Source organism: Chlorocebus sabaeus, chromosome 9 (genome assembly GCF_047675955.1).
Source record: "Chlorocebus sabaeus isolate Y175 chromosome 9, mChlSab1.0.hap1, whole genome shotgun sequence".
Taxonomy (NCBI): Eukaryota; Metazoa; Chordata; class Mammalia; order Primates; family Cercopithecidae; genus Chlorocebus; species Chlorocebus sabaeus.
In genome coordinates this window covers 80,350,055-80,377,276 of record NC_132912.1, presented here as the reverse complement: position 1 = coordinate 80,377,276, position 27,222 = coordinate 80,350,055, and the positions used below count along the sequence as shown (strand labels likewise).

Below are 27,222 nucleotides of genomic sequence, written 5' to 3'. Positions count from 1 at the left end.
CAGATTATAAGTCTCGGTTCTTTCCCCTAACCACAATGCATCACACCAAATAAGCAACATGCCATAAACACCTAGATTCGACATATTTGTGGGTTTTTATAATTTTTTAATTTAAAAAAATGTCATTTTGTTTTGTTTTAGAGACAGGGTCTCATTTTGTTGCTGAGGTGTGATGAAAGCCTACTGTAGCCTTGAACTCCTGGGCTCAAGCGATCCTCCTGCCTCAGCCTGTTGTATAGCCAAGACTATAGGTGCATGCCACCACTACCAGTTAATTTTGTTCTCTTTTATTGGTAGAGACGAAGGTTTTGCTGTGCTGCCCAGGCTGGTCCCAAACTCCTGGACTCAAGTGATCCTCCTGCCTTGGCCTCTGCAAGTGCTGGGATTATAGTTGTAAGCCACTGGCCCCAGCCTTTAAAAATTTATTAATTGTGGTAAAATACCTACAACATAAAATTTACCCTCACAATCCATAAGTGGACGCTTCAGTGTTAACCACATTCACATTGTTGTGTAACAGATCTCTAGAACTTTCTCATCTTGCAAAACTAAAACTCTATACCCATCAAATAACTATTTCCTCTACCCCTAGTCCCTGCCCACCACCATACTACTTTTTTTCCATGATTTTCACTACTCTAGATGTCTCCCATAAGTGGAACCAGACACTATTTGTCCTTTTGTGACTGGCATATTTCACTCAGCATAATGTCCTCAAGGTTCATCAATGCTGTATCATGCAACAAGATCTCCTTCTTTTTTAAGGGCTGAATAATATTCCATTGTATGTATATACCACATTTTAAAATTCATTCATCTGTCCATGAACATTTGGGCTGCTTTTACCTCTTGCCTATTGCTGTATGAATGTGGTTATGCAAATATTTTGAGATCCTGCTTTCAATTATTTTGGACATATACCCAGAAGTGAGATTGCTGGATCATATGGTAGCTCTATTTTTAATTTTTTTTGAGGAAGCTCCACACTGTTTTCCATAGCAGTCACATCATTTTACATTTCTACCAGCACTGCACAAGGGTAGACAGATTTGTTTTTAAGTAGAATAACTTGCAGTTTTAGTATCAAACTGACCAAATAGCTTAGCCTACAGTGTCTTGAAAATTAAATGCAACAAAAACTCTAGACCTTTTAAAGCCAGGTACCATTTAACTGTGAATTAAGTATTTACAAATATAGATGGATGGCCATCCCATTTTAAAAACAATAAAAGTAGCAATCATTTTCCAAGAGACTATAACAAATAGAACAAAAAACAAAGCTCATGTTGTATCAGTGCAAAGGTATTAGGAAAAGTGTTCCTACTTCCTGAATATAAGTAGAAGCAGGTACATAAGTTGCACACTTACCCTGGTTTTGGCATCGATTTTAGCTCCTCGATCGAGCAATAGTTTTACCATATTTGCATTTCCTCTTTTTGATGCAACATGTAAAGGAGTGATGTCATTCTGAGAAGAAGAGGAAAAAAAAGTACAGATTTGATATTTTTGGTTTCAACAAAATGTTCCCTTCTAAACTTTCCCCAACATATCCCCATTTTCCCCTCTTCTTTTCTAAACATCCTTTATGAACAGTGTGCTTCCTAACACTTCTGACAGGAATTTTCTTCAGAAGGCAACTTTAAAAAGGAATGAATTGTAAGGGAATCTGTGAGGCAGGGTCCAAGTTAATTTATTTCAGTCACTTGAGGTGACTGATGGTTGAGGTGATAATTTGGTTTTTTTTTTGCTCAAAAAGCCTGCATTTTTAAGTCAATGTATTTTTCTATAAATGTGAGTGATACATACTGGCTAGTGAGTGGTTGACTAACAGGCTAATTAAGTCAGTACAGACTGAATTTAAAGGAGTGTCATATGACTTGGAGCCTTTCCCAGGTTCCGTTGGGAGCATCAGGTTGTCAAGGAGAGACAATAGGAACTCAAACTGGAAAATCTGTTACTTCTATACATAGTCACATGACTTCCCATGTCCGTGGTGCTTAAATGTGTTTAGAGGCATTTGCTAGCAGTCTCATGAAAACTGTAATTCTTATCTGACAAATATTTGAAGAATAGCCAGATTGTTAGGGTTATCTGAAATTCTAATTGCGTTCTCCTTGATTTCAGTGGAAGGTTACCATAGTTATTCTTCTCTCCAAGCATCTTACAGGCACTATGATTGTTTCCAGACTGTCAAGGAAACATATGCACACATTGAAAACAATTCCCTGATTTCTTGTTTTATTTTATTTTTTTTTCTTTTTAAGTGACAGAGTCTCGCTATGTTGCTTAGGCTGGTCTCAAATTCCTGAGCTCAAATGATCCTCTTGCCTCAGCTTCCCAGAGTAGCTGGAACTACAGGTGTGCACCCCCATGCGTGGCTTATTCTTGTGTAGCAGCAATATGAGTTTAAGTTCTGTTGTTCACAAAGAATCAATTACATCATAAATGAACTAGGCTCACAGGGATTATTGATTTATAAGTTGATAACAGAAACAATATAGTAACTATCAAGTATTGATCACTTCCTGCATGTCAGGGACTGTGCTAAACTCTTTACTATCTCATTTAATTCTCACAATCCTCATAATATCATATATAATCTAAATTGCAATCCCCGTTTTACACATGCAGAAACAATTGGCAGAACCAGGATTCAACTCTTCAACACTTAAACTTTTGAATGCATGATTTTAAAAACCACAATAATGAAAAATTCCAACATACACAAAGTTTGGGCAAAAAACCATAATGAATTTCAAGTGCTCCTTACCCTGGTTCAGTAAACACCAACCTTTTGCCAACATTATTTCTTTTATGCTCCCTACGGTTTTTTTTTTTTTTTTCCTTTTTTATCCTGAAGGAGTTTAGGAAGAGGAGAAAGAAAAATCTTGGCATCATGTTATTTTACCCATAAATACTGCAATTTATCTCTAACAGATAAGGACATCTCAAAAAATTACAATACCATTATCATAACGAAGAAAGTAAAGATAATTCCTTTATGGCACCCAAGACCGCCTCCATGTTCAAATCCTCCCATTATCTCCAGCTATCTCCATGAGTCTGCTCAAGTTGGAAGGTCGACATATTGCATTAGGTTGAAAGTCCTTTAAGTCTTTCTTAATCTCCAAAGCTCCTCTATCCCACCTTTTTCCCCGCTGCGTTCATTTATTTATGGAAGAAACTGGGTAATTTATTGTGTAGACTCTTCCACAGCCTGGATTTGACTGATTGAGTCCTCACGGGGAGTTAACATGTCCTTTTCTCCCTGTATTTTACATAAACTTTTCTAGTTAAACGCTTTTAATGGTTGTAGGGTTAGGGTTAGGTTTACAACCTTTCCACAGATGGAAAGGTTGTACGTTCTCTTTGCTCACTATTCTCAGATGCTAAAATATAAATCTTAAATGAAAGAAGAAAGAGACCTGAGGAAAACAAATTTCTCTTAGTAATGCTGGTGGAAAGGAAACAGACTAATATTGCTGTTCCCCAGGGTGTAGGTAAACTTTTTCCGCGAAGGGCCAGATGGCAAATATATTCTGCTTTGCAGGCCATACAGTCTCTTGTATCTACAGAACTCTGCCATTGTGGCATAAAAGCAGCCACAGGCACATGCAATATGTAAAGAAATGGGAGCGGTTGTGTTCCTAAAACTTTACTTATGAAAACAGGCAGTGGGCTGGATTTGGCCTGTAGGCAGTGGTTTGCTGACCCCTGCTCTAGGCCTACCAGCTTGCAGCTGCACAGCTTTCAACTGTGTATAACAGGTTACAAAAGAGGAACTGAAACTATAGGCTGTGCCATTGGTCTTTTTGGTGTGGAGGACTATCTGTTGTGAGTGAAAGCTGGCAGAAGGAAATAAATTTCATGACGACTTTGAGATCTGCTTGCTTTTCTCTGTTTTCTGAGTACAAGTGTGTATTGCTCTAGTGACCCAAGCGGCACAGTGGATGAATTCTAGAGCTGAGACGGCAGGTGGAGGGTCAGATTGGGAATAAAGGAAACACTGACCAATAGGAGAGCTCACTGAGCCCCAGGTGGGACATGACATGAAGACCTCATCACTTCCCAGTGTGAGTAAGGGCTGGCGTGCCATTTCCTTTTAAAGCTATGACCTCACTGGTTGAGAAGACTTAGTTAAACTTTACACAAACAGGCTAAGTTTAGTGAGAGGAAGAAGTCTATTTCTAATTTCACTCTATTCCATATTTACGCACTCTCTCACACTGTGGATGTGGAGATGACAAAAAGGTGCCTTGAGTTTCTAATTCTCCCATTTTCTCCACCTCTCCGGCCCTTCCTAGAGAAATACTTTATATTCTACAGCACTTAAACAGTGTTGTAAAGGGCCTGCACTTCTGTCATTGCATTTTACCCTCACAACAATCCACTGAAATAGGATAAATATCATTAACCCCATGGGATGAAGAAAGTGAGGCACAGAACTGGTAATGTGCAGATTAAGAAACAGCTAATTAGAGGCAGAATCGGGATTAGAATTCGGGCTTCCAGACCCTCAGGCTGTGGTATTTTCAGGCAGGGTTCCGAAGACCTCTGTTTAAAAACCCTAGCTTCTCATCTCTGTCAAATGCAGCTTCCAATAAAATGCAAACACCTTTTATTCCTGAGTCACATCGTGGATGTGCCTGTGAAGTAGAAACAAATCAAAATGAAAGTGGTACCTCAGGGCCACACAATGGACTACTCGTATTTTGATTCCTCAGCTAACCAATAAAAATGCATTATGCACTACTATGAGTAAGGTTGTGTGCTGCATTTCCACTGTCTAAGCAAGCAACAGAGTTATGCAATCCCAACATATCAAAGAAACTCAGTGATGTTAGAGCTAGAAGCCCTGCATAAGAGAACCCTCGTTTGCGGCTGGTGAAACATAAATTTGTACATTCTTGCTAGAATGCAATTTCGCAGTTTATATAAAGAGCCTTCAAATCTGTAACCATACATTAGGACAGAGTTTGGCTGCTGTGGTGGAAAGGGCAGGAATGTGGAGAAAGACCCAGCCTTGAACCCAGGCACACACCCTAAAGACTGAGTCTGAGCCTACATGAAAGACCCCCGACCCCTAGCACCAGCCTAGCACAGAGTAACAAGCAAGAGTAGTCAACTGCTGAGGTAAGGCAGGAGTGTGGGGGGACCTCCTCTGTGCTGCAGGTGTGCAGAGAAAGCTCAGGGTGGAGCACTAACACTAAGCAAAGTTCTCTGATGCCCCAGCCTCCACCCTAAGCAGAAGGCAAGATTCCACTAGAGGAATCTGAAGCCTGAAACAAAATGTAAACTCAGCTCAACTCCTGCCTAAACAGGCTCCACCTCTCACATTTGCAGCACAGAAGAAAAAGTATGAGTATGCTCAGCTCCAGGCCAAAATATTATTTAACTCAATCTCTCCCCTTCTACACACAATATCCAGTGTTCTATCTAGTAGGAACAACATGCATGAAAAGATAGGGAACTGCAGCAAAGGCATGGGATTTTTAGCAAAGAGTCAAATGGAAAAATTGCAGTATCAGAGTGAATTCCTTTTTTGGGCTCCTCAGTAGACTTCACACAGTTGAGGCAAGATCCATTGAACTCAAAGATATGTCAATTTAAGTTATTTAAAATAAAAACATTAAGGAGAAAAGGAGTGGAAAAGAAAGTACAGAGCCTCCAAGAATTGTGGGATGATACAAAACAGCTAATGAGAGCTGTATAAGAGGAGACAGAACGGGACAGAAGACAAATTTGAAGAGGTAATGAATGGTCAAGAATTTTCTTGGAGTAATGAAAGGCAGAAAAATACAAACCCAGGAAGCTCAGGAGATACCAAGCAAGACAAACAATAAACAAACTCACCAACTAGACACAACAGTCAAATTGCCAAAAATGAAATATAAAGGGAAAATCTTGATGGTGGCCCGAGGAGAAAAGACACACCTCACACAGAGAACAAAGATAACAAGTAGAACGGACTCCTCATCAGAAATTATGCAATCCAGAAAAAAAGAAGTGACATCTTTAAACACTGACTGTCGAATAAGAATTCTACACCAAATGAAAATATCTTTAAAAAATTCAAGGAGTAATAAAGACTTTTTAAGATAAACAAAAGCTAAGAGAATTCATCCTCAGCAGACCTAGAATACATGAAATGTTCAAAGTTCTTCAGACAGTAGGAATATGATAGTAAACAGAAACTTAGACCTGCACCAAGAAATGAAGGGCTCTGGAAATGGCAAAAAATGAAGGCAAATAAAAGAGATAACGGATGGTCCAAAGTAAAGACAAAAACAATGAATCATGGGGTTTCCAATATATGCAAAAGTAACTTGTATGACCACAATCACACATAGATGAAAAGGAGGAATTGGAACTATACTGTTGTCGGGCTCATACCATATTTGAAGATGTACTGTGATAATTTAATGACATGGAAAACATGGATATATTATTAAAGATATCAAACTATGACAAATAAGATCAATTGTTATACATAAATATGCATTCTAAAATACATTGATCCAAATATATATATATTTGTGTGTGAATATATATATATATATATATATATATATATATATATATATATATTTTTATTTTTTTTTTTATTTTTTTTTGAGATGGAGTTTCGCTCTTGCTGCCCAGGCTGGAGTGCAATGGCACGATCTCAGCTCACCACAACCTCCGCCTCCTGGGTTCAAGCAATTCTCCTGCCTCAGCCTCCCTAGTAGCTGGAATTACAGGCATGTGCCACCACACCCAGCTAATTTTGTATTTTTAGTAGAGATAAGGTTTCTCTATGTTGGTCAGGCTGGTCTCAAACTCCCGACCTCAGGTGATCCACCCACCTTGGCCTCCCAAAGTGCTGGGATTATAGGGATGAACCACCGCACCCGGCCAATTTTTTTTTTGAGACAGGGTCTTGCTCTGTTGCCCAGGCTGGAGTGCAGTGGTGTGATCTCGGCTCATTGCAACCTCGGTCTCCCAGGTTCAAGTGATTCTGCCACCTCAGCCTCCCAAGTAGCTGGGATTACAGGTGCCTGCCACCATGCCCAAATGATATTTGTATTTTTAGTAGAGACGAGGTTTCATCATGTTGGCCAGGCTGGTCTTGGACTTCTGACCTCAAGTGATTGTCCACCTTGGCCTCTCAACATGCTGGGATTACAGGCATGAACCACCACGCCTGGTGAGATATTAATCCAAATGTTAACAATTTCTTTCAGTAATGAGATTATAGATGACTTTTGCTTCTTCATGCTTTTCTAAAAAATTTCTACCATGTACATTTGTATAGTGGAAAAATGGCTGTACTTTAATATTGCCTAATTTGCAGCCCACTACCACCATCTGTTTCAACTCTCATGCCTTACATTCTATACTCTGAATGCCCCAGAGAGGTTTAACTTAGCCATTAACTTCTCTAATATGTAAACTTTGAAGGAACCTGGTAAACCTGAGGATATCCTGCACCTAAAAATATGACTAAATTTTAAAGGCTAGAGTTAAAGATCTATATGCACTTTGTGAGAAGAAGCATGAATTAACATTTGGATAAAAACAAATTCAACCTGGAGTTTTGAATTTGACCTGATTTAGTGTAAACAAAAAAGTAAATACTGTTGTAATTTTGTATATATTAGTTTCTTAATAGAATGTTTATGCTTGTACCAAATAAATTTTTTGTTGTTCATTCAAAATGTTATAGACTACATTAGCATTTGGGAAGTTTCTGAAAGACCTCTGAGCTCATTCAGTCGAATCCCCTATATTACAGGTAAGGAAGAAACCAGGGAGCAGACTAAGTGATTTACATGGAGTTACAGAGCTTGGTGCTTGGCCAAGACCCCAGGTTTCCCAACCCCCAGGTACTACCCCTTCCATTTCACTAAACTCTTTGGACTTATTTATAAACCACTATTTTCATCACCAGCACAATAGCATCTTATTTAACTTAACTTTTCCATCAAATGATTCAAGGTGATATTTATTCACTCTAAAAAACTTAAGTATACATATGATTAACCGACAGCTTTTTTTTTCTCTAGTGTTTACTTCTCCTTAATCCTTTTTGAAAAATGGTGGACAGAGATAAAAAGGGAATCACATATATACACAGATACATTTTATGAACAATTAAGGGAATCGGCTATACATACATTTATATAAAGCATTAATGAGACCTGGGTAAATATTCAGAAATTTGACTGAGCAAAATTACAGAACATAGCAAGTTTACCTCTCTCAAATTTCTACGCCAATAGTGCCTAAGAAAACAACATGGATCACTGCTATATCCTCTAATGTGTGGATTTTTGTTCTGACGTATGATGCCATCTCTAGCCCTTTTTTCTTTTGTAGTTTATTCACTTTCTTCTATGCGGATCTCCTTCCATCTCGATTTTCAGATAAGGTTTTTAGTCTGTAACCTATACTCCTTGAAACCCCCTACTACTGAAGTTAGGGGATAAAATTCCAATTTAGAATAGGTTTTGCCTTCTACTTTTAGGAAAAAGAGAAGCAAATCACCCAGAACAAACGAAGATCGCTTAGGATTTGTAAAAATTCAATATATTCCTTTACAACTTCATCATACTGCTCTACAGTAATGTATGTGTACTGTATGTTACATTAGCTCATCTATTTTAGAATAACTCTTAAAAGATCATCTCACTCCAAAAATAAAGATGACTTTTTACAGGACTTCCTAAACTATAAAACTGGCTTAGAAATGTACCAAAAAATTTTAATAATGAATTGGGTGGGGAGAGAAATTCTATCCTGGTTATAACTTTATTTCAGTCCCGTCCTTAGCATATGTCTAGTGGGAAGCACATTTCATTGGGAATGAGAAGACAAGGCCCCACTCTCACCCTTCCGCACCCACTTTCATGAGAGCCAATACTGAGAATGTGCCTTATCCTTTAATGAACTTATTTCCTCATCTGTGCTGTGGGCACGATACCTCCACTGCCTCCATCACAGGGGTGTCAAGAGGAGGCATGAGATAATTTGTGTTAAAAGAAGGAAATTCACAGGTATTTACTTCTTTTGTCTCACTTAACATACACAAAAACCCTACAAAGAAGTACTATCAAATGTTTTTCTTTATTTTACAGATGAGGAAATCTTTAAAAATCTGAAAAATTTGATTTTTTTTTTGAAGACCCTAAAAATCAAAATACTTTGCCAAAGGTCACAAAGCTGCCATCAGTTGTCTGAGCCCAAGTTCATATGTTTTCGCTAGACCAGGTCATGCTGTCACCATACTTCGTAGTATACTAACATTTACTGATGTCTTACTATTAAAGCATTTCTGGAGCACCTAAGAGTGTGCTAAGAGAGGAAGGTTGCATTGTGGCAGGGAAGGACAGTGGTTAAGAGCTAGATTGCTTAGGTTCAAATTCCAGGCCTGCCCCATACTAGCTAATTAACCTTAGGTATGTTTACTTAAATTCTCTGTATCACAGATTTCTTATCTGTAAAAATTAGGCCAATAACAGTACTTACTCATATCATAGTTGCTATGGTTTGAATATGCCCCCCTAATTTTATATGTTAGAAACTTAATCCCCAAATTCATATGTTGATGGAATTTGTAGGTAGGGTCCTTGGCAGGGATTAATGATTAGATAAGATCATCAGGGTACAGCCTCCACAATGGGACTGGTGGCTTTACAAGAAGAGGAGAAAGACGTGGGCTGGACATGCATACTCTTAAAAATCTTAAAATGTATGGTTTTAAAAGTAAATCACACACTGAAATCTTGATCTTCAATTCGTTACGCCACTTTGACTAACTTATTTTTTAATCATAATAGTAACTTGTCACAAAAATTATGACAAGTGGTAAGAAGTAGCAGAAGATACTGGATTCCATCTCAACTTTAATTATTTTAGAATTTGTCTTCAATGGGAACATGTCAAGGAATGAAACTAAAAAGCTATATAAGTTAATCTTTCATTATCTACAAGAGTTTGAGTGATATCATCCACTTAACTCTTCCTTTAATGATAACCTCTCCCAGACATTTTTAAAGAAAAGAAGAGACATGGAGGGTTGAGGGAGACACCAGTAATTCACATACATCCTTTACGTATTTAAATGAAAAGTTTCCCATTTATCACAAGTAATATAGAAAATGGCCCTGATTTCACTTCGGGCAGTTGCAGACATGCTCCTGTTTTGGTGATTATTTCATGAAATGAATTTGGCTGGGTTTTTCAGAAACACTGAGAAAGAAGAAATAAGCAAGCAATTCCACCATTTCCCAGCAAAGGCAGTTAAGATTTTTATGTTTTCTAATTCTATTCTCTTATACGTTAGCATTATTTCTAGTATATACAGAAACGGAACAATGATTAGTGAATAAGTTCATAGAGAAAGCACAGGAAATACATGGAAGCAAAGGTTACTACCATCCTTGTTCACCCTATAAATATGTATCTTTTGAAAACTCTTTTAGCCTCTAAGGGAAGAGGTTGCATCTGCTAACTGTCCAGCACAGAACAGGTAATCAATAAATGTTTGATAAATTCTATTTAACAATCATATAGGTTTTGATACAATGTAGAAAATTAGAGAACTGAATTTCTGTTCCCTTTAATTTTCTTAAGAGTACAAAAACATATTTTTTCTGTAAGTTTTTATTATCTTCCACTGAAAGTTTTCTCTAATGGTTTGTTTTTACAATGGCATTATTAAGATTGACATATCATAATTTTCACCATTTTAAAGTATACAATTCAGTGATTTTTTTAGTCTATTCACAAGGATCCACAATCAGCAGCAGTATCTAATTCTAGCACATTTTCATCATTTTCAAAAACGAATCCCATACCATTAGGTGGTCACTTCCCATTTCTCTGTCTCCCAAGCCCTTGTTAACTACTAACCTACTCGCTGTCTCTATGGATTTGCCTATTCAGGACCTTTCATAAAAATGAGATTATATAATGTGTAATCTTGTGTGACTGGCTTCTTTCACTTGGCATGTTTTCAAGGTTCATCCATATTGTAGTACTTATCACTACTTTATTTCTTTTCATGAGGACGCCTCGTTTTTAAATTCATTAAGAATCTCATAAAACATATGCAAACAACGATAACTTCCAATGATAAGGATTTGAGATTTCAAGGATATAGTCAAGAAAATTTCTAGTATTTGAATAGACTGATAAGAAAACACTCCAACCTTCCTAGGACACTGTATGCAGGACATTTCTTTTTAAAAATTTGACTTAGATGGCCTATTATTAGTGACACAAGTATAAAATAAACTCAGAAACTTCCTTCATACCATAGTGATCATTATTAAGATGACCACTAGGCCATGCACGGTGGCTCACGCCTGAAATTACAGCACTTTGGGAGGCCGAGGCAGAGGATTACTTGAAGTCAAGAGTTCAAGACCAGTCTGGCCAACATGCAGAAACCCTATCTCAACTAAAAGTAGAAAAATTAGCCAGGCACAGTGGTGTGTGCCTCTAATCCCAGCTACTTGGGAGGCTGAAGCACGAGAATTGCTTGACTCTGGGAGGCGGGGCTTGCAGTGAGCTGAGATTGTGCCACTGCACTCTAGCCTGGGTGACAGAGAGAAATCCTATCTCAAAAAAAAAAAAAAAAAAAAAAAAGAAAGAAAGAAAGAAAGAAAGAAAAAGAAAAAAAGATGACTACCATTGTCAGTAAGTTTTTTTTGTTTTTTTCCTCTTTCTTCATGAGACTTTAATTAAATGAAATAAGTCTTTTTAGACAAAGTCCTTTTCTCTTTTCCAGTTTTGCTAACTGTTTGCTTATTCTACACCAACTTTTCTCTGTATGCTTTCTGGATAAGGAGATTAAGTCCAGACTGGATTTGCTGAGACTGACACCGAAGATACTGACGCCAGTGACATTTCCTTAACCTCACTCCTCTCAGAGACACCAACTAATCCCATTTGATCAGACACCTGACAGTGCTGACCTTCCCAGGAAGCAGCAGCAAATGCTTGGATGTTTGCTGTTTGTTGTGAAGTCAGGCTCTGAGTGTTGGGATCTGCTCTGCTCTAAATAACTCAAAAGCCTTATTTTCTTGTAAGGATAGTATGAGGCTGTTTATTGTTAATCCTGTCGGAGGGATCCCTTTGAATTAATAGAGATGGCTCATCAACAATTCAGATAAGGCACTGCCAGGTCTTCCTTTTGGTTCTCAAGTGACTTGGGGAAAGGCACACCATGTTGAAAGATTCCCACACCTGCTTCTCCCCACATACACCCTCAGCCAATACACACAATCCCAGGAGTTGCCAGAGGAGGAGAAAGACTAGGATGAAAGCTGATCTTGGATCTCCTCCCTTAATTACAAATTGTCTTCCACCTTTGCATGATTAGATGTTACAGGTGACTGGGTCTTTTTTGAGACAGAGTCTCACTTTGTCTCCCAGGCTGGGACAGTGTTGATAATCCCTTAATATAGCCTTGAATTTATTTTATGTCTTCCATCTTACAAAACACATTTAGGTATAGTACATTTATTTAGGGATTCAAAATTGTATTTAATTCATCTCACAAGCCCGGCCCAGGCAGAGACCAAATCACCAGCAGGAACACAAGAGGCTGCTGTCAATTCTGGTTTTCTTGTGATGACCTTGGATTACGTCAAAGCCCAAATACACATTGCCTTTGATGTTACACTATTATTAACTACACAGTTTTTATTGTCTTACTTTACTTTTTCTTAGCATCAGCTCCACTATTTTGTGTGGCTTTGTACAAGTTATAGAACTTCTTGCTTCCAAGTGTAAAATGGAAATCATATCCACATCTCATGAAATTATTATGAATAATAAATAAAATACTTGCTACTGTACCTGGCACCCCGTGATACATGAAAGCTATTAACTAAATTAGTTAGAATTTTGTGTTGTTTTTTCCACCTCATGTTTCAGTGGGAGCTGAACAGAGCCTCAAGGTCTTCTGACCAACCGCTCTCTGGGGTGCTTTGCTGGGGGATGCTAGATACTTTCTGAGGAGCATCCCAGACCAACCATGGATTTCTGGGCCCTTCCTTCCCATCCTGGGACATCTCACACTCCATTTCTTGGCTGTAAAGAGATGTTCAATCCAGCATGTCTGATGGGCGCATCACTGGCCTTTTGGTTGGGACACCATTATTTGTGTGAGACTGTCCCATTCATTGAAGGAGGCTAAGCCATCCTGGCCCTCTCTCATTACATGTCAACCACCACTGTGACAACCAAAAATTCCTCTACAAATTTCCAAATCTTTTAAGGCAGATGATGCTCTTTTTTCCTCCATTGAAAACCAGTGGCTCTGGCCAGACTCCACAGAGGTCATCAGCAAAGAGAAGTGCATCATACTGGGGGCAACATGCTGCTCCTGTCCGTTCTTTTCTTTCTGTGACTGGAGTCAGCCACAGCCTGTAATTTCAGTTTCCTGATTTCCCCTTCATATGTGTCATAACTCACCTTAAACACTACTGCCATCATTCTACCCACTCAAAGACCTGCAATAAGTAACTCCCTCTGCCTGCAGGATCAAGGCCAGTGCCCACAGCCCAGGCTGGCATTCACTGAGCCTCTTCCCCACAGGGCTGGACTCTCATAATTCATCTCTAGTCTCATTTCACACCTGCATCTGTGCTTCAGCTTCCTTTTCTTGGAGCTGATCCCCATTTCTACATTTCCATCACAGCCTGGCTTTGTAACTTTTTCCTACCAATTATCGGTCCATGCTGATCTTCTATCTCAATTTGTTTTCTTAGAATTTCTTGCTTAAGTTTGGAAGAGGGCCAGTAAATGATCATGCCTGTGTCCAAAGGGGCTGACACTTGTGCAACCCTTCAGTGCTATGAACCCTAATCCCTACACTCTAGGTACCCCTTTGCCCTTTCTGTATATTCTTCAAACCACCAGAGGAAGAAGAGCAATAATTTTTTCACTGCCATGGAAGAACTGCAGTGCTCAAGGAGGGGACCAGGGTTCATCCGAGCAGATCCAAATGCACTGTCTGATGACAAGGAGAGTAGACAAAGTGCTGGAACATTTAGCAGAGGATCAGTCTGGGGCATGGCAGCCCCAGCTGTTATTTTCACTGAATGGGGGAAATAACAATTCTGCAGCTAATGAATAAATTCTCTTTTAAGGTGCAAATGAATAAAGTGAGCTTTGCCAACTCCTACCTTAATAGAACTCTATTTCACACAACTTCAAAATAGGATTTTTTAGGGTCATTTAAAAATGTTCTCAGAGCAACAACTCTAGAGCAGCACTCCAGGTGTCAGGGCACATATTCAAGGAGAAAAAGTGAAAAACCTTCCAATTTCTATGATTTATTTGATTGGCTTTCTTATTGTCTCAATGTCATTAATTAATGGTTTCTTAATGGTTGACTTTCTCATACTGACAAACATCACCACAAACAATGTAATTCATTCTGAGAAGCCACATCCCTTCTAGGTGTACTTTAGAGGGCTACCTTGGTGCCATTGACCTGACCTGCGTCATGCTTCACAGGGGAACGTGCCTTGCAGTGCCAGGATCCCCTCCTGGATGCAAGCAGTGACAACCACCACCATGTCTTGAGTCCCTGCCCATGTCTTGGGGGCCAGACACTGTGTTAAGCAATTTCTGTGGATTATTTCATTCAATCATCACAATGAGAGCATTAGGCTCTATCCACTGGACCCAATATATGAATGATTATGCTGAAACATAAACAACTTATCAAGAGCACCAGGATAAGCCACAAGGCCAGTGTGGGACTCAGCAGTCTGACAGTGTGGTTTACTTTACCACTGTCCCATACATACTCTATTGTGAAAGGGGGAGGGAAGCTGAAGACTGCCTCCATTGCTGTCAGACAAGGTGCTTGGGCAGAGGGCAAGGGCCTGGGGTTGGCTGATGTCTCTCTCATTTGGCTAAAATAACTGTAGGCCAGGTGATAAAGGGACTTGCCCTGGACCACATCAGTGATCAATGATACAGCCAAGACAAGAGTCCTGGGTCCAGCACATGTTTCTCACCTCACTCCACTGTCACTTAGAAATGTCACTTCAGGTGAGGAACATAGATCCCACTCCACACAGGAAGATGTCAATGAAGTTCAAATATATAAATGGATATCAGATAAAAATACTTCTTTAAAAAATGTATGCAAGAGATTCTCCTTCGATGTGGCATTCAGGAAAAGGCAGAAACGAGATTGCATGGCATAATTATAAGAGCAAATCTATGTAAACACGCATCTTCTCCATTCTGCCACCTTACAAAAACTAACTGGTTTTGTTCCTCCTGAAATGTTAGTATCACCATGGCAACAAGAATATATTTAATGCAATAGACACATGGCTACTTTCCCATAACTCATATTCCTTTTATAAGGCTCTCAAATCCCCATTTTCATTCAGGAGGTTTACATAACCCTTAAAAGAAAGAAAAGAAGTCTTTGTCTTTAATGCTGTTGAGCCTATACTAGGAGATAAACCTATTAAAAAACATGTACCCATAAAAAAGAAATGTATGTGTGTGTGGTCTCTGTTGGGATGAACATTCAAATGCTAAAAAAAAAAATGACTGCTGCAAGTGGTTTTTATTTTCTAACTTGTGATTTATTGTATTTTGTTTAAAGCATGATTTGTATAACGAGAGGAAAATATACAGTCATCCCATGGTATCCATAGGGATTGGTTACAAGACTCCAGAGGATGCCAAAACCCATGGATGCTGAGGTCCCTTATATAAAACAGCATTTGCACATAACCTACACACACTCTCTGTATACTTTAAATGATCTCTAGATTTATAATGACCAATACAATATAAAAGTCATGTAAATAGTATTATACTGTTTTAAAATTTGTATGATTATTCTATGTTGTATTATTTTTTATTGCTTTTTTTTTTCCCTAAATATCTTACATCCATGGTTGGTTAAAACCATGGATGTGAAATCTAAGACTATGGAGGGCCAATTGTATTTTAAAGATATGTTTGCAAATGCATCACTACACAAACCAAAGTAGAGTCTCCAAAAGCCCTACACTCTTGAAAAGCCATCAGGAGTTTGCCATACTCTTACTGGAGCCAGGCTCCCCTCTTCTCCATGCTCCAGTAGCTGATGTCCTTTTTAGCATCTTCTGGTGGTCATTTTGGGCCTTCACAGCCCAGAGCCTGAGGCTCTGCTTAAAACACTCTTAATTAAACAAAGCTTGGCAACAGACTTTTGTACTAGGCTTAGCCCAATTAGCCTGGGCTTGCCTTCCAAGGTCATCTACAGAGCTGAATGCAAAGTCTCCTTGCTGCTCAAATAAACTTGTCCCTCTGCCTCTGACATTCAATACTTAGGTTTTAGTGCACTGGTCTAAAACTCTATTAGTATCCTGTGAATTTTTCCATTTCTGTTAATGCATCTGAGTTTAGTTTGGAAAGCAACTCCTAGACCAGGAGAGATTCAAGTTGAAGTAACAGGAATTTTGATAGGTTAGGGAGAGGAAAGCAGGTTTGCATAGGTGGTGGGTGATCAGGAGTGGTGGACAGAAAGACATAGAAGTGATTTATTCATTCATTTTTGAATTCAATAAATATATACTGAATCCCTCCCAGCACCAGGTACTGGGCTATACTCCAGGTATTCCAAAGTATGTAAGATGACACAGGTTTGTTCTTGGGGAATTCAAAGTCTGCATGTGACATGAAAAACAGGATGTGGGAGAGAGCTATATTTTATTACATTTTTACTTTAGCCCTCATAGGATTGTTATATGTCAATAAGTGTAAAATGCCTAATAAAGAAGCTGGGTAATAAATTACACATTAAAAAATCATTATTACTATTAATCTCGCCTGCAGAAGAAAATAAGGGAATGGACATTTACTGAGCACTTATTTTGTAGCAGGCAGAATTGCTGATGCTTTTACATTCATTGCCTTCTAGCTCAATGAAATGCAGCTGAACATTTTGTTGACTCTATTAATATGTCAAGAAAGGTAGATAGAAAAAGGGCTATCAGGCAGCAAAATCAAATCATCCACTGAAAGACTAAGAGAATTAAGTTCATGTTAAAGTCACTAGCACAAAGCCAGGCACACAGTAAGCACCTACAGACCAAAGGAAAACCTAGAGACAGAGGATGACTAGGGCATCTCAACCTTCCAGGGCCTTAGATAGCAAACAGAGTGTGCAAAATGGACAATACCAGATAAATAAAATTATATTTGAGGCCTAATGTGAGTAGAAGTATAGGCTGTGATGCTCACCTATGGGGTCAGGGACTAACCACCTTCCTTGAGGGAAATGTTGCATTTTCAGGTCATTATGACATTGAAGGGAAGGAAGGCCTAAGATGGATGGTATCACAGCTTTGTTCAAAATAATTTTCTATGATGATGGACATGAGATATATCTGTGCCATTGAATAAGACAGTAATCACTAGCTATTGAGTACTTGAAATGCTCTTAAAAATTAAAAAAAAAAATGTATTTAAATCAAAGCTAGTTCCCCAAGTTAGTGGCTACTGAAGTAACATAGCCCAGGTATAGAGAAAACAGAGTTTCCTTCCTCACCGGGGCCCAGAGGCGGTTGAGAGGCCTGGACTCTGGCTGGGAGAGATCTGGTAAAGGGGTTCCCACTTGGGGGAAATGAGATAGACCCTGCAACACAATCATCTCTGGCGGCTCAGGAGGGGTTACCAGACGAACTCCAAGGAAGGGGGCACAGCCTGAGGTCTTTGGGGACACTGTTACAGAGGACCTATCCTTCAGCTTTGCCTTCTGCTTTTAACTCCTTTCATCAGTTCCTGAGTTTTTAGAAAAGTCCTGTTCAGCATTATAGTCTAGATGTAGTTATGCTTTGGGGACTTACAGGAGAAATTGTATTATATGGTTTGGCACCTTGGTGCCTGAACAAATTGGTAGAGTAGGGACTAATAAAGTACTAAGCATTCTCACATTAGTAATAAGTACTAATGGTAGAGTAGGTAACTCAAGTCTGAACCTTCAGGTCCAGCTCATAGTAGATGCTCTACAAATATTGCTAAATCGGATTGAATTTAGAAAAGAAATCCCCAGATAATGCTCATCCATGGATACTGTTTTGCTCATGCATGTGCTAAGCCATGTTGGCCTCAGGTTTGGACAGAACGTAAGTCTTTTTTTTAAAAAAAATTTCAACTTTTATATTCAGGAGGTATACGTGCAGGTTTGTTACGTGGGTATATTGCATGACACTGAAGTTTGGTGTACAAAAGATCTCATCACCTAGGTTGTGAGCATAGTACCCAATAGCTAGTTTTTCAACTCCCCCACAACAGTAGTCCCCAGTTTCTATGGTTGTCACCTTTATGCCCATGAGTACCCCACATTTAGCTCCCACTAATAAATGAGAACATGTGGTACTTGGTTTTCTGTTCCTGCATTAATTTGCTTAGGATAATGGCCTCCAGCTGCACCCATGTTGCTCCAAAAAACATGACTTTGTTCCTTTTTCATGGCTGTATGGTACTCCATAGTGTATACGTACCACATTTTCTTTATCTAGTCCACTGTTGATGGGCACCTAGGTTGATTCTGTGTCTTTGCTATCATAAATAGTGCTTCAATGAGCATGTGGATATGTGTCTTTTTGGTAGGACAATTTATTTTCTTCTGAATACATATCCAGTAATGGGATCGCTGGGTTGAGTGGTAGTTTGGTTTAAGTTCTTTGAGAAATCTCCAAACTGCTTTCCAATTTGTGGCTGAACTAATTTACATTCCTACCAACAGTGTCTAAGTGCAGAAGAGAAGTCTAATACTTTTATTTTTCCACCAAACAGGCTTAGTAGTTCAAGTATCTAAAAACATTGCTCTCATTTTATCCAAACATTAAAATATCTTAAATAAAGTAACCTTTTGTATGATTTAGTAGGATTCTGAATGTGGTCCAATACCTATCAAAACCTTGCATAAAATACCCAATATTTGAAAAAGGTAGTCCAATGGACATGTTAACCAGTCATTGATCTGTGCCATACATGACAAGTTCTTTCCTACACAACTAGAACATCATAAAGCTAAGTAGCTGGGCCACAGCCTCTCAGCTTCTCTAGGCAAGGTGCCTTCACAGATGGAGATAGAGCAGTCAAAGGCAGTAGGAAGTAGAATTGAGCCTTTTGAAGTATAGTAATTAAAGATATTGCTAACTATATAATTCTCTGTTCTTAAGGATTCATATAATAAAAATAATGTTTGAGTTATTTCGCACAAAAATTGTCTCTATAGGTAACTATAAAGATTTCAGTTGTCAAAAATGAAAACTCTATTATCTATGCTTCCCTTTCCACTATATATATCAAAGCTTTTAAGGCCTATATTTATTTTCCATTGTATTTACTGGCTCATTCCTGCTGCTTGGTAACATTTACTTTTTTGGTCCCCCCCTTCACATCTGTATATTTTAATCTGTAAACCACCCAAAATCTTTTTGGAAACAAGTGAGGTGTAGAATCCAAACACATAAATCCCTAATCCTTTCAGAGATCAAAACAAAAAGTGCTAAATGGCAAGACTAATAGAAGAATGCTTTATTCAATTATCTTCTCAAAATGGGAAGTTGAATAATAACTTACAAGAGAAAGGCCAATGACAAGAGTGAAGATTAGATTAGGTGGTCCATTATATTTGATGAAAAAATTCAGCCAGCAAAGTATTAATCTATCTTCTTCAATCAATAAAGGGAACTTTGCAGGCATCCACATAATATAATTTGGCCTTTTGTTACTCTAGTGCACAAATGCTCCTTACTGGAATGACAATTAGTAGTAGCTCTGGTATGTTTTAGTTACATTCTCTTTCCCAAGAGAGCTAGAATGATTTGCAGACAGCAAGGGTCATGCATAAATTCAGACAGTGTCAGTGCCATCTCAGCAGACTCAGTTCAAAGAATGAAGAATGCTGACGCTGCATTGCAGCATTCAGCAGCTACTGCATTAACTCCCTGCAGCAGACCCATGAGCCTGAATAGATCTCCAAGGATAATCCAAAAGGAAATACTGACGATGTCAGACAGGATATCTTACATAAACATAGTAAAGTTACAATGCAAAAGTCAAAATTGACATCATAATAAAAATTGAAGGAAAGGTGTTATTAAAACAGTTAAGTATGCTATAAATCAGTTACCAGAACTGCTACTCAGGGGTACACATTCACCACTGACTGGGACCTGCTTTACTGCTGCATAAATTAGTTTGCACTGCAAACGAACAGAGAAAGCAATTCCTTTTATGGTGTACTCCCTTCAGTCACATCACGTTTGTTTCTGCCTATTATCTGCTTTGGAAATGAACATCTATTGAATGCAGGAAATGATTCCAGAAGTGTTGTCATACTTGCTCTTCCCCAGCTCTCTTTGCTAGCAGGTGGTCACTCTCTGGAACATTCCCTCAGTCTATGATGCTATAAAGAACTGCAAGACTTTATCTGCCATACTTCTTTCTTCACTAATTTAAAATTTCCACTCTCTACTGTATTTTGTCACAGGCAGAAAACAGAAATCGCAGCCCCCCAAGACAAAGGGTGCTGGACTTCTTTAATCTACTTCTAACCACCTCATCCATACCTCTCTCCAAACGTGGCTCTGAAGCATATGATTTATGGTTACAATTTGCAGCCAATTCTCAGCAAATGAGCCTTAATGATGCTCCCTTTATTGCTCTGACTGGATACAATTTGATCCTGTCTGCATTCAGGGGCATCTTACTTTCACCTGCTAGTTCTGTTACCTTCCTGAGAGAACTATGACCTAGAAAGACCCCATGGAAGCTGGGAAGGGAGAAGCCTCTGAAATATGAAAGTGGAGATGCTAGATTATTATATAATAAAATTGCTACAGATTTGGAACCTAAAATGGATTACTTGAGGCAGCTGGCATTTGCCTCAGTTTAAGCTCTTTATAAAGAGTTCTCAGGTACCCTAAAGCCAGTCATTAATCACCCACTGCAGACAGAAGCATAGCTCGTTGGGGAGTATGCAACAGCCCAAGCCTCCTATTAAATAAAATCAAATTCCACCGCAGCCTTCAGCTCAGAATGCTATTAGATCTCATTAATTAGGAAAGACTGGGGAAAATGCATTTCTGGATCAGTGAAAAGTCTGAATTTTAACATATTTTAAACCAAAGCACAGTGTAAGTATTTTAAATCATATATGGTAACTCAGGGAGGTTAACAACATGGGTCTGATGTCTCCACTGATTTTTAATCAATAAATAAGCATCTTTTGTAATTACCACAGTCATTGTTTTAATGGAAATGAACACTTTAGAATCACTTGAAAAAGTCTGAAAATACTGTAATATGTCCTCTTAAATTGCTTAAACATTTCTCTAATCCTCTTGTTTTCAGCAACATCAGGAATTTTCTGAACAAAGGCACAAAGACAAACCTCAAACACCACCCTGACATAAATTTTCTAAATGTCCTAATTAGAAGATGTCACTTAATGAGGTTTTTTAATGCTGTGAATTACAGAAATAAAACCAGAAGAATGCATCTTGAAATGAACTTCAGCTTCAACATTGACACACCCTGTTTATACTTGACTTAAAGAAGGGCTTAACTTTGTCCTTCAAAGTGTCAAACTAGGCCTTGGATCTGCCACATCAAGGATGTAGTTAATGCAATAAGAAAAATTGTGAATAACATTGACTGACGCTCTCCAGTCATTTAAACGGATGAAGGCTTTCAGCAAGCCCATGACAACAGGGTAGGAAACAGCATTTCTATTAGTACAAGCTCAGCCTTTATTAATTTTTATAGAACTAATGAATTACAAGAGGAAAAGTAAAATAAACCCCTTTAAGTTACCTAGGGGAGAGAACAGTGGTTAAGAGCTTTGGGGCTTAAATCCTGCCTCTTCCAACCTGCTAGCACTGTGATCCTAAAGCAGCTACTTCTTATCTCTAAGCCTAGGTTTCTTCTAATGTAAAATAAGGATAAATTATAACTTTCCTTATATTAGTATATGTGAGATAAAATGCATAGCCTGGCATCTTACAGTCAGGAACGGCTTCAGAAATGATATTATTTTTACTCCCGATGCAACTACCACTGTACTGCTGGTGCTGGCATTATACACTATCTCCCTATCTCATCTAGCTCCATTTCTCTTCTAAGAAGTGAAGTGTCAGCAGAAAATAAGACTTCAAATGCTACGTTCAAAATAACAGTGCTGCTTGATATAGTGTAGATGTATGTCCCCACCCAAATCTCATGTTGAAACATAGTGCCCCATGTTGGAGGTGCAGCCTGGTGGGAGGTGACTGGATCAAGGGGAAGGACTTCTCATGAATGGTTTAGCACCATATGCTTGGTGCTGGCCTCGTGATAGTGAAGGAATTCTCATGAGACCTGGTCATTTAAAAGTGTGCAGCCCCAGTCTTCTTGCTCTCTTGCTCCTGCTCTGGCCATGTGACGGGACTGCCCCTGCTTTGCCTCGTGTCGTCATTCTTAAGTTTCCTGAGGCCTCCCCATGAGCTGAGCTGATGCCAGTATCATGCTTCCTGTACAGCCCGCAGAACCAGGAGCCAACTGAATCTCTATTCTTTATAAATTACCCAATCTCAGATACTTCTTTATAGCAATGTGAAAACAGACTAATACACTACTACCGCTGCTGTTAGTGATGATACTACGTCAGGCATTGGCTGAGTGATTTACATCTTTTTCAATTTTCACAGTGACTCAGTGAGGGAGAGGATGATATTTTATAGTTGTTTATTTAATTTCATAATTCATATTATTTCATCTTATAAATGAAGAAACTGATAGACACAGGGAAAAAAGTGAAAGCCAAAATTTGAACCCAAGGAGTCTCAGTCAGAGTCTAGGCTTTCAGCCACTACTTCATCCTGCCTCCAGCTTCACTTGTACTTCTGACAGTGTTTCTGATGGTAGCTGAACACCAGTTTTTAAATTGAGGGCAGTGCTACCCTATTTGGATGTACAACCTGCTGTGCAGTGGGCCATATGACATTGGAATCCCTTTCTTCAATGGATATGAGCTTATTCAGGTTACACAACCTTGTTACTCATTACGAAAGTTTGTAGGGGACAGAAGATAAAGGCAAAAGATGGTCTCATTATTTGGGTTCTGTAGTTTAGGCCTCACCCATATATACTAGAACATTCCCATTGTAAGGTCAAGACCCTGATCTCTAGAGCACTGAGTGCCATCTGACCAATTTCTAAGAGTTTCAGAAATTTTAACTTAGGGAACCATTTGTTGTCCCCAGTCATGATTCCTTGAATCACATCTTCTATATATGCATTTATATATTTGTTTATTATACATTCCAGCTAGCATTCCTGATCTTGGTTTACCTCTCCTGCTAGGAAACAGGCACACCTACATAAAAGCAAGAACATACACTACGATGAGTAGAAATCATAGCCTACACTGACTGGAAGGACTCCTGGAGGCAATCTGTCCCAACCTTCTCATGTTAGGGAAAGAGAGTATCAAATCATTTCAAATGCTTTAAAGGCATTACACATTGCTGTGCTCTTACCCTTGCAGTGAAGTCCACAGCAGCCGCTCGGTTTAACAGCAATGTGGCTACATTGATATTTCCATAGTGAGCAGCTATGTGGAGCGGAGTGAAGCCACTCTGTAAAGAAAACATAGCAGACGTTCAATTGATTCCTGCCAGCCCCCTGCCTGACAGGCAAATATCATAACCCTACCCAAATAAAAATGAGGAAGCAAAATATGCTGAGGTCTATGTTCCATTCTGTACTAGGTTTCGATCAGTGCCAATTGCTCACAGGGTTTCTAATAAACCCCAAACATACAGGCAGAAGAATAGCCAGGGAGGAACCAAGGGCGGAGACTGAGCAATTTTAGTAATCCAATAACAGAACTATATAAAAGCCAACATTTCAAGAAATTAAGATAGAGATGAGAAAAATCTTTATAGCTGATAGCTTGATTAGTGCCACTGTTTTATTACTGATGATAGAATTGTGCATTGAAACTCAAAATTCAGTTAGTTTATATATTTGATATAGATTCAAATTAACCAACAGTAAATGCCAATTTTAATGACAAAAGCAATTTTTGGGGGAAGAGGTACTACCACAAAATTTGTTTTATATAATGGGCAATTGTATTCCATGAAGAATCCACAAATTAAACTCTTTGTTAGCCAATGCCTATTCAATAACACGTTTTTGGATTGTTTATACTAAGGTCATTTTACTTCCTTAAAAAATGCTAAAACATGCAGCAATTCACTTAGTCCCCAACGATTGAAACCTTATAGGAACTAGATGCATTTCTAATTTGTTAGCAAGCTTCTTAGCCATGCTAGCTATCTCACTGAGTCTTGTAGAAGGGTGGGTCATATTGACGCCATTCTGAAATACCTTTCCTTTTGCTGACACCACAGAGGGTAAGTGTCATGCACAACCCTAAAAAACGAGTCCTGGATGAGTAGAATGACAGGGTTGTCTGCAGCTTTAGATATAGCTGATAAACATCTAAAGTATCCAACTCTTCATCTCACACAGCTCTATTGCAATAACCTTAAGAGTCAAGGATTCCTCATTCTTCTCTTTCAAACACCAGGTTCAGCTGCAGAAAGCCCTGGTAATCAAACTACTGCTATCTTATCTGGCACATGCTCCTTTGGGGAGAGGAGGGATTGGGGATAAAGCAGGTATCTAGCCTACAGAAGGCGATGCAAAGAAGAAGGGAAAGACATGAGGCAGCAGCACTAAGTCATGGGAAAATGATGATGCAGATATAGACTACACGTATATGCATATATATATATACCTCTGTTGTTCTATTCACCACCATCTAGGTTAACACATTTGGAAGCAAAGAGGAGGAAAAAATGAACGGTTAGTTCACTATTGGTGATATGGATTGCAGAAAGCTCATGACAGCTAAGTAATGAGGATGGAAGCTCTGATGAAAGCACAATAGGCACAGAAAGAAAGCTAGACTGAATGATGGGCTATGCAACGGCCTAGTCCAAATGCCACATTTCCATCACAGAGACTTTCAGGTACCACATGTCAAGACGATGGGAATTTTTGGCTGCGGCTCTCTTGCAGCTGGCATGCTCTCCGCAGCTGATCTACGCTCAGTGCCTGGCCTGTCATCTTGGATATCAACCAGAGGTCTGTGTACACTGTCTTTAGCATTTTGTAATTTTTCACCCTGATGTTTGAGCTGAAGTGTTGAATATATTCCAAAACTATATTCAAAGGAAGGAAATCATCACTGCATAGAAATTGACTTCTTTCAAGGTGGCCTCCCTTTTAGCACGCATAGGGCCACATCCCCCTCATCCCCCAGCTTCTCATGTGAAGGGAGGCTGTGCCTTCAGTGGCTAGCTCAGACACACATTTTTCCTCCCTTCGATGAAGTTAAAGGTGTGGCATAAGCTTGCCAAGAGGGAGACCGAGTGCTCTTAAAGGTTGCATGTCTAACACTGGAGAGTTGCATGACAGGCCCGTGTCCCTCGTGCCTCACCTTTGATTCCACATCCGCATTGTTGTCATTCTGCAGCAGCAGGGCGGCGGCTTTCGTGTCATCTTTTCGGGCCGCAATATGAAGAGCTGGGAGACGCACTTTTCCTTTGGTGTCATTCTCTAGCAGGAGCGAAACGACTTGGTCGTGACCTTGTTGCAAAGCCACTGCCAATGGTGTGAAGCCATCCTGCAAATAAATGGATGGGTCAAGATTGGCTCCAAGGAATATTTTCCTTTTTATTAAATAACAAATAAGAAGGCAACCAAGTGACCAAGCGTCAATTTTTGTTTGGGGTTATTAAAACTAACAACATATTCGAATGGACAGAAAAGTGAAAAGATATTTTCAAAAAATATTTATCTATACAACCAAAGTAAAAAACACTAAGAGATTTGTAATAGGTTCATGGGGTTTTGGGTTTTCCATTAAAAAGTAATATACATTAGTTGGGAAAATTTTGAAAATGTACAAAAATACTAGATATAAAAGAAAAAGTTGCCATAATAGCAATATCCATAAAATAATCTCAGGGCCGGGTGCGGTGGTTCACGCCTGTAATCCCAGCACTTTGGGAGGCAGAGGCGGGCAGATCACCGGAGTTCAGGAGTTCAAGACCAGCCTGACAAACATGGTGAAACCCCGTCTCTAACAAAAATACAAAAATTGGCCAGGCATGGTGGAGGCCTGTAGTCCCAGCTATTTGAGAAGTTGAGGCAGGAGAATAGCTTGACGCCAGGAGGTTGCAGTGAGCCGAGACCATAGTATTGCACTCCAACCTGGGTGACAGAGCAAGAAAGAAAAGAAAAGAAAAGAAAGAAAAGAAAAGAAAAGAAAAGAAAGAGAGAAAGCGGGGGGAGAGAGAGAGAGAGAGACAGAGAGAGAGAGAGGGAGGGAGGGAGCGAGGGAGGAAGGAAGGAAGGAAGGAAGAAAGAGAAAGAAAGAAAGAAAGAGAGAGAGAGAAAGAAAGAAAGAAAGAAAGAAAGAAAGAAAGAAAGAAAGAAAGAAAGAAAGAGAAAGAAAGAAAGAAAGAAAGAGCGAGCAAGCAGGCAAGCAAGCAAGCTCAGTCTAAATCCAGGCAAAATTTTCAAAGGAGCTCATTTAAATAAGATGTAAAAATTTCCATGGATTTTTAAAAACTGAGATATACGCCTGTCTGGCTCATTACTGTGCTGTGTTGCCTCGCATATTCCTGCTCTGTCAGGATATGTGAATTCATGAACTGTACTCATGGTTGCTTTACGAAAGGTCTATAGAGACTAAGGTCTCTAGAGTTAAGAGAAAGACTCTTGGCTTCTGTGACCAATGAAAGAAGACAACACAAAGATCATGCAAAACATGACTCTTTTTATTTATTCTGGTTATTCTTTTTTCTTTTTTAATTTTATTTTAAATTAAAAATTATAATTATAAATATGTATGGGGTAAAAAATGATATTATGATTTATGAATATAATCTGGAATGATCAAATCCAGCTAATTAACATCTTCATCACCACAAATACTTATTTTTTTGTGGTGAGAACATTTGAACTTTATTCTCTTAGCAATTTTGATATGTACAATACATTATTACTAACTCTGTTAACCAAGTTGTGCAACAGATTTCAAAAAAAGCAAAATAAAAACAAAAACTTGTTCCTCTTCATTGACCATTACCTCCTGTCTCCCCATTACTACCAGTTCCTAGCCTCTGGTAACCACCATGT

General features: G+C 38.9%; 1 protein-coding gene across 11 annotated transcripts in view; it reads right to left on the bottom strand.

Annotated features, from left to right (window-relative positions):
* ANK3 (ankyrin 3) overlaps positions 1–27,222 on the bottom strand; it is a 703,328-nt gene that overhangs the window by 206,233 nt on the left and 469,873 nt on the right. For all 11 annotated transcript variants that reach the window (XM_007963375.3, XM_073019120.1, XM_073019128.1 and 8 more), the window contains 3 exons: positions 25,517–25,702; positions 23,544–23,642; positions 1,369–1,467 (listed from right to left, as the gene is read on the bottom strand). In XM_007963375.3, coding sequence (XP_007961566.2) covers positions 1,369–1,467; positions 23,544–23,642; positions 25,517–25,702 — 384 coding nt within the window. The remainder of the gene's footprint in view (positions 1–1,368; positions 1,468–23,543; positions 23,643–25,516; positions 25,703–27,222) is intronic.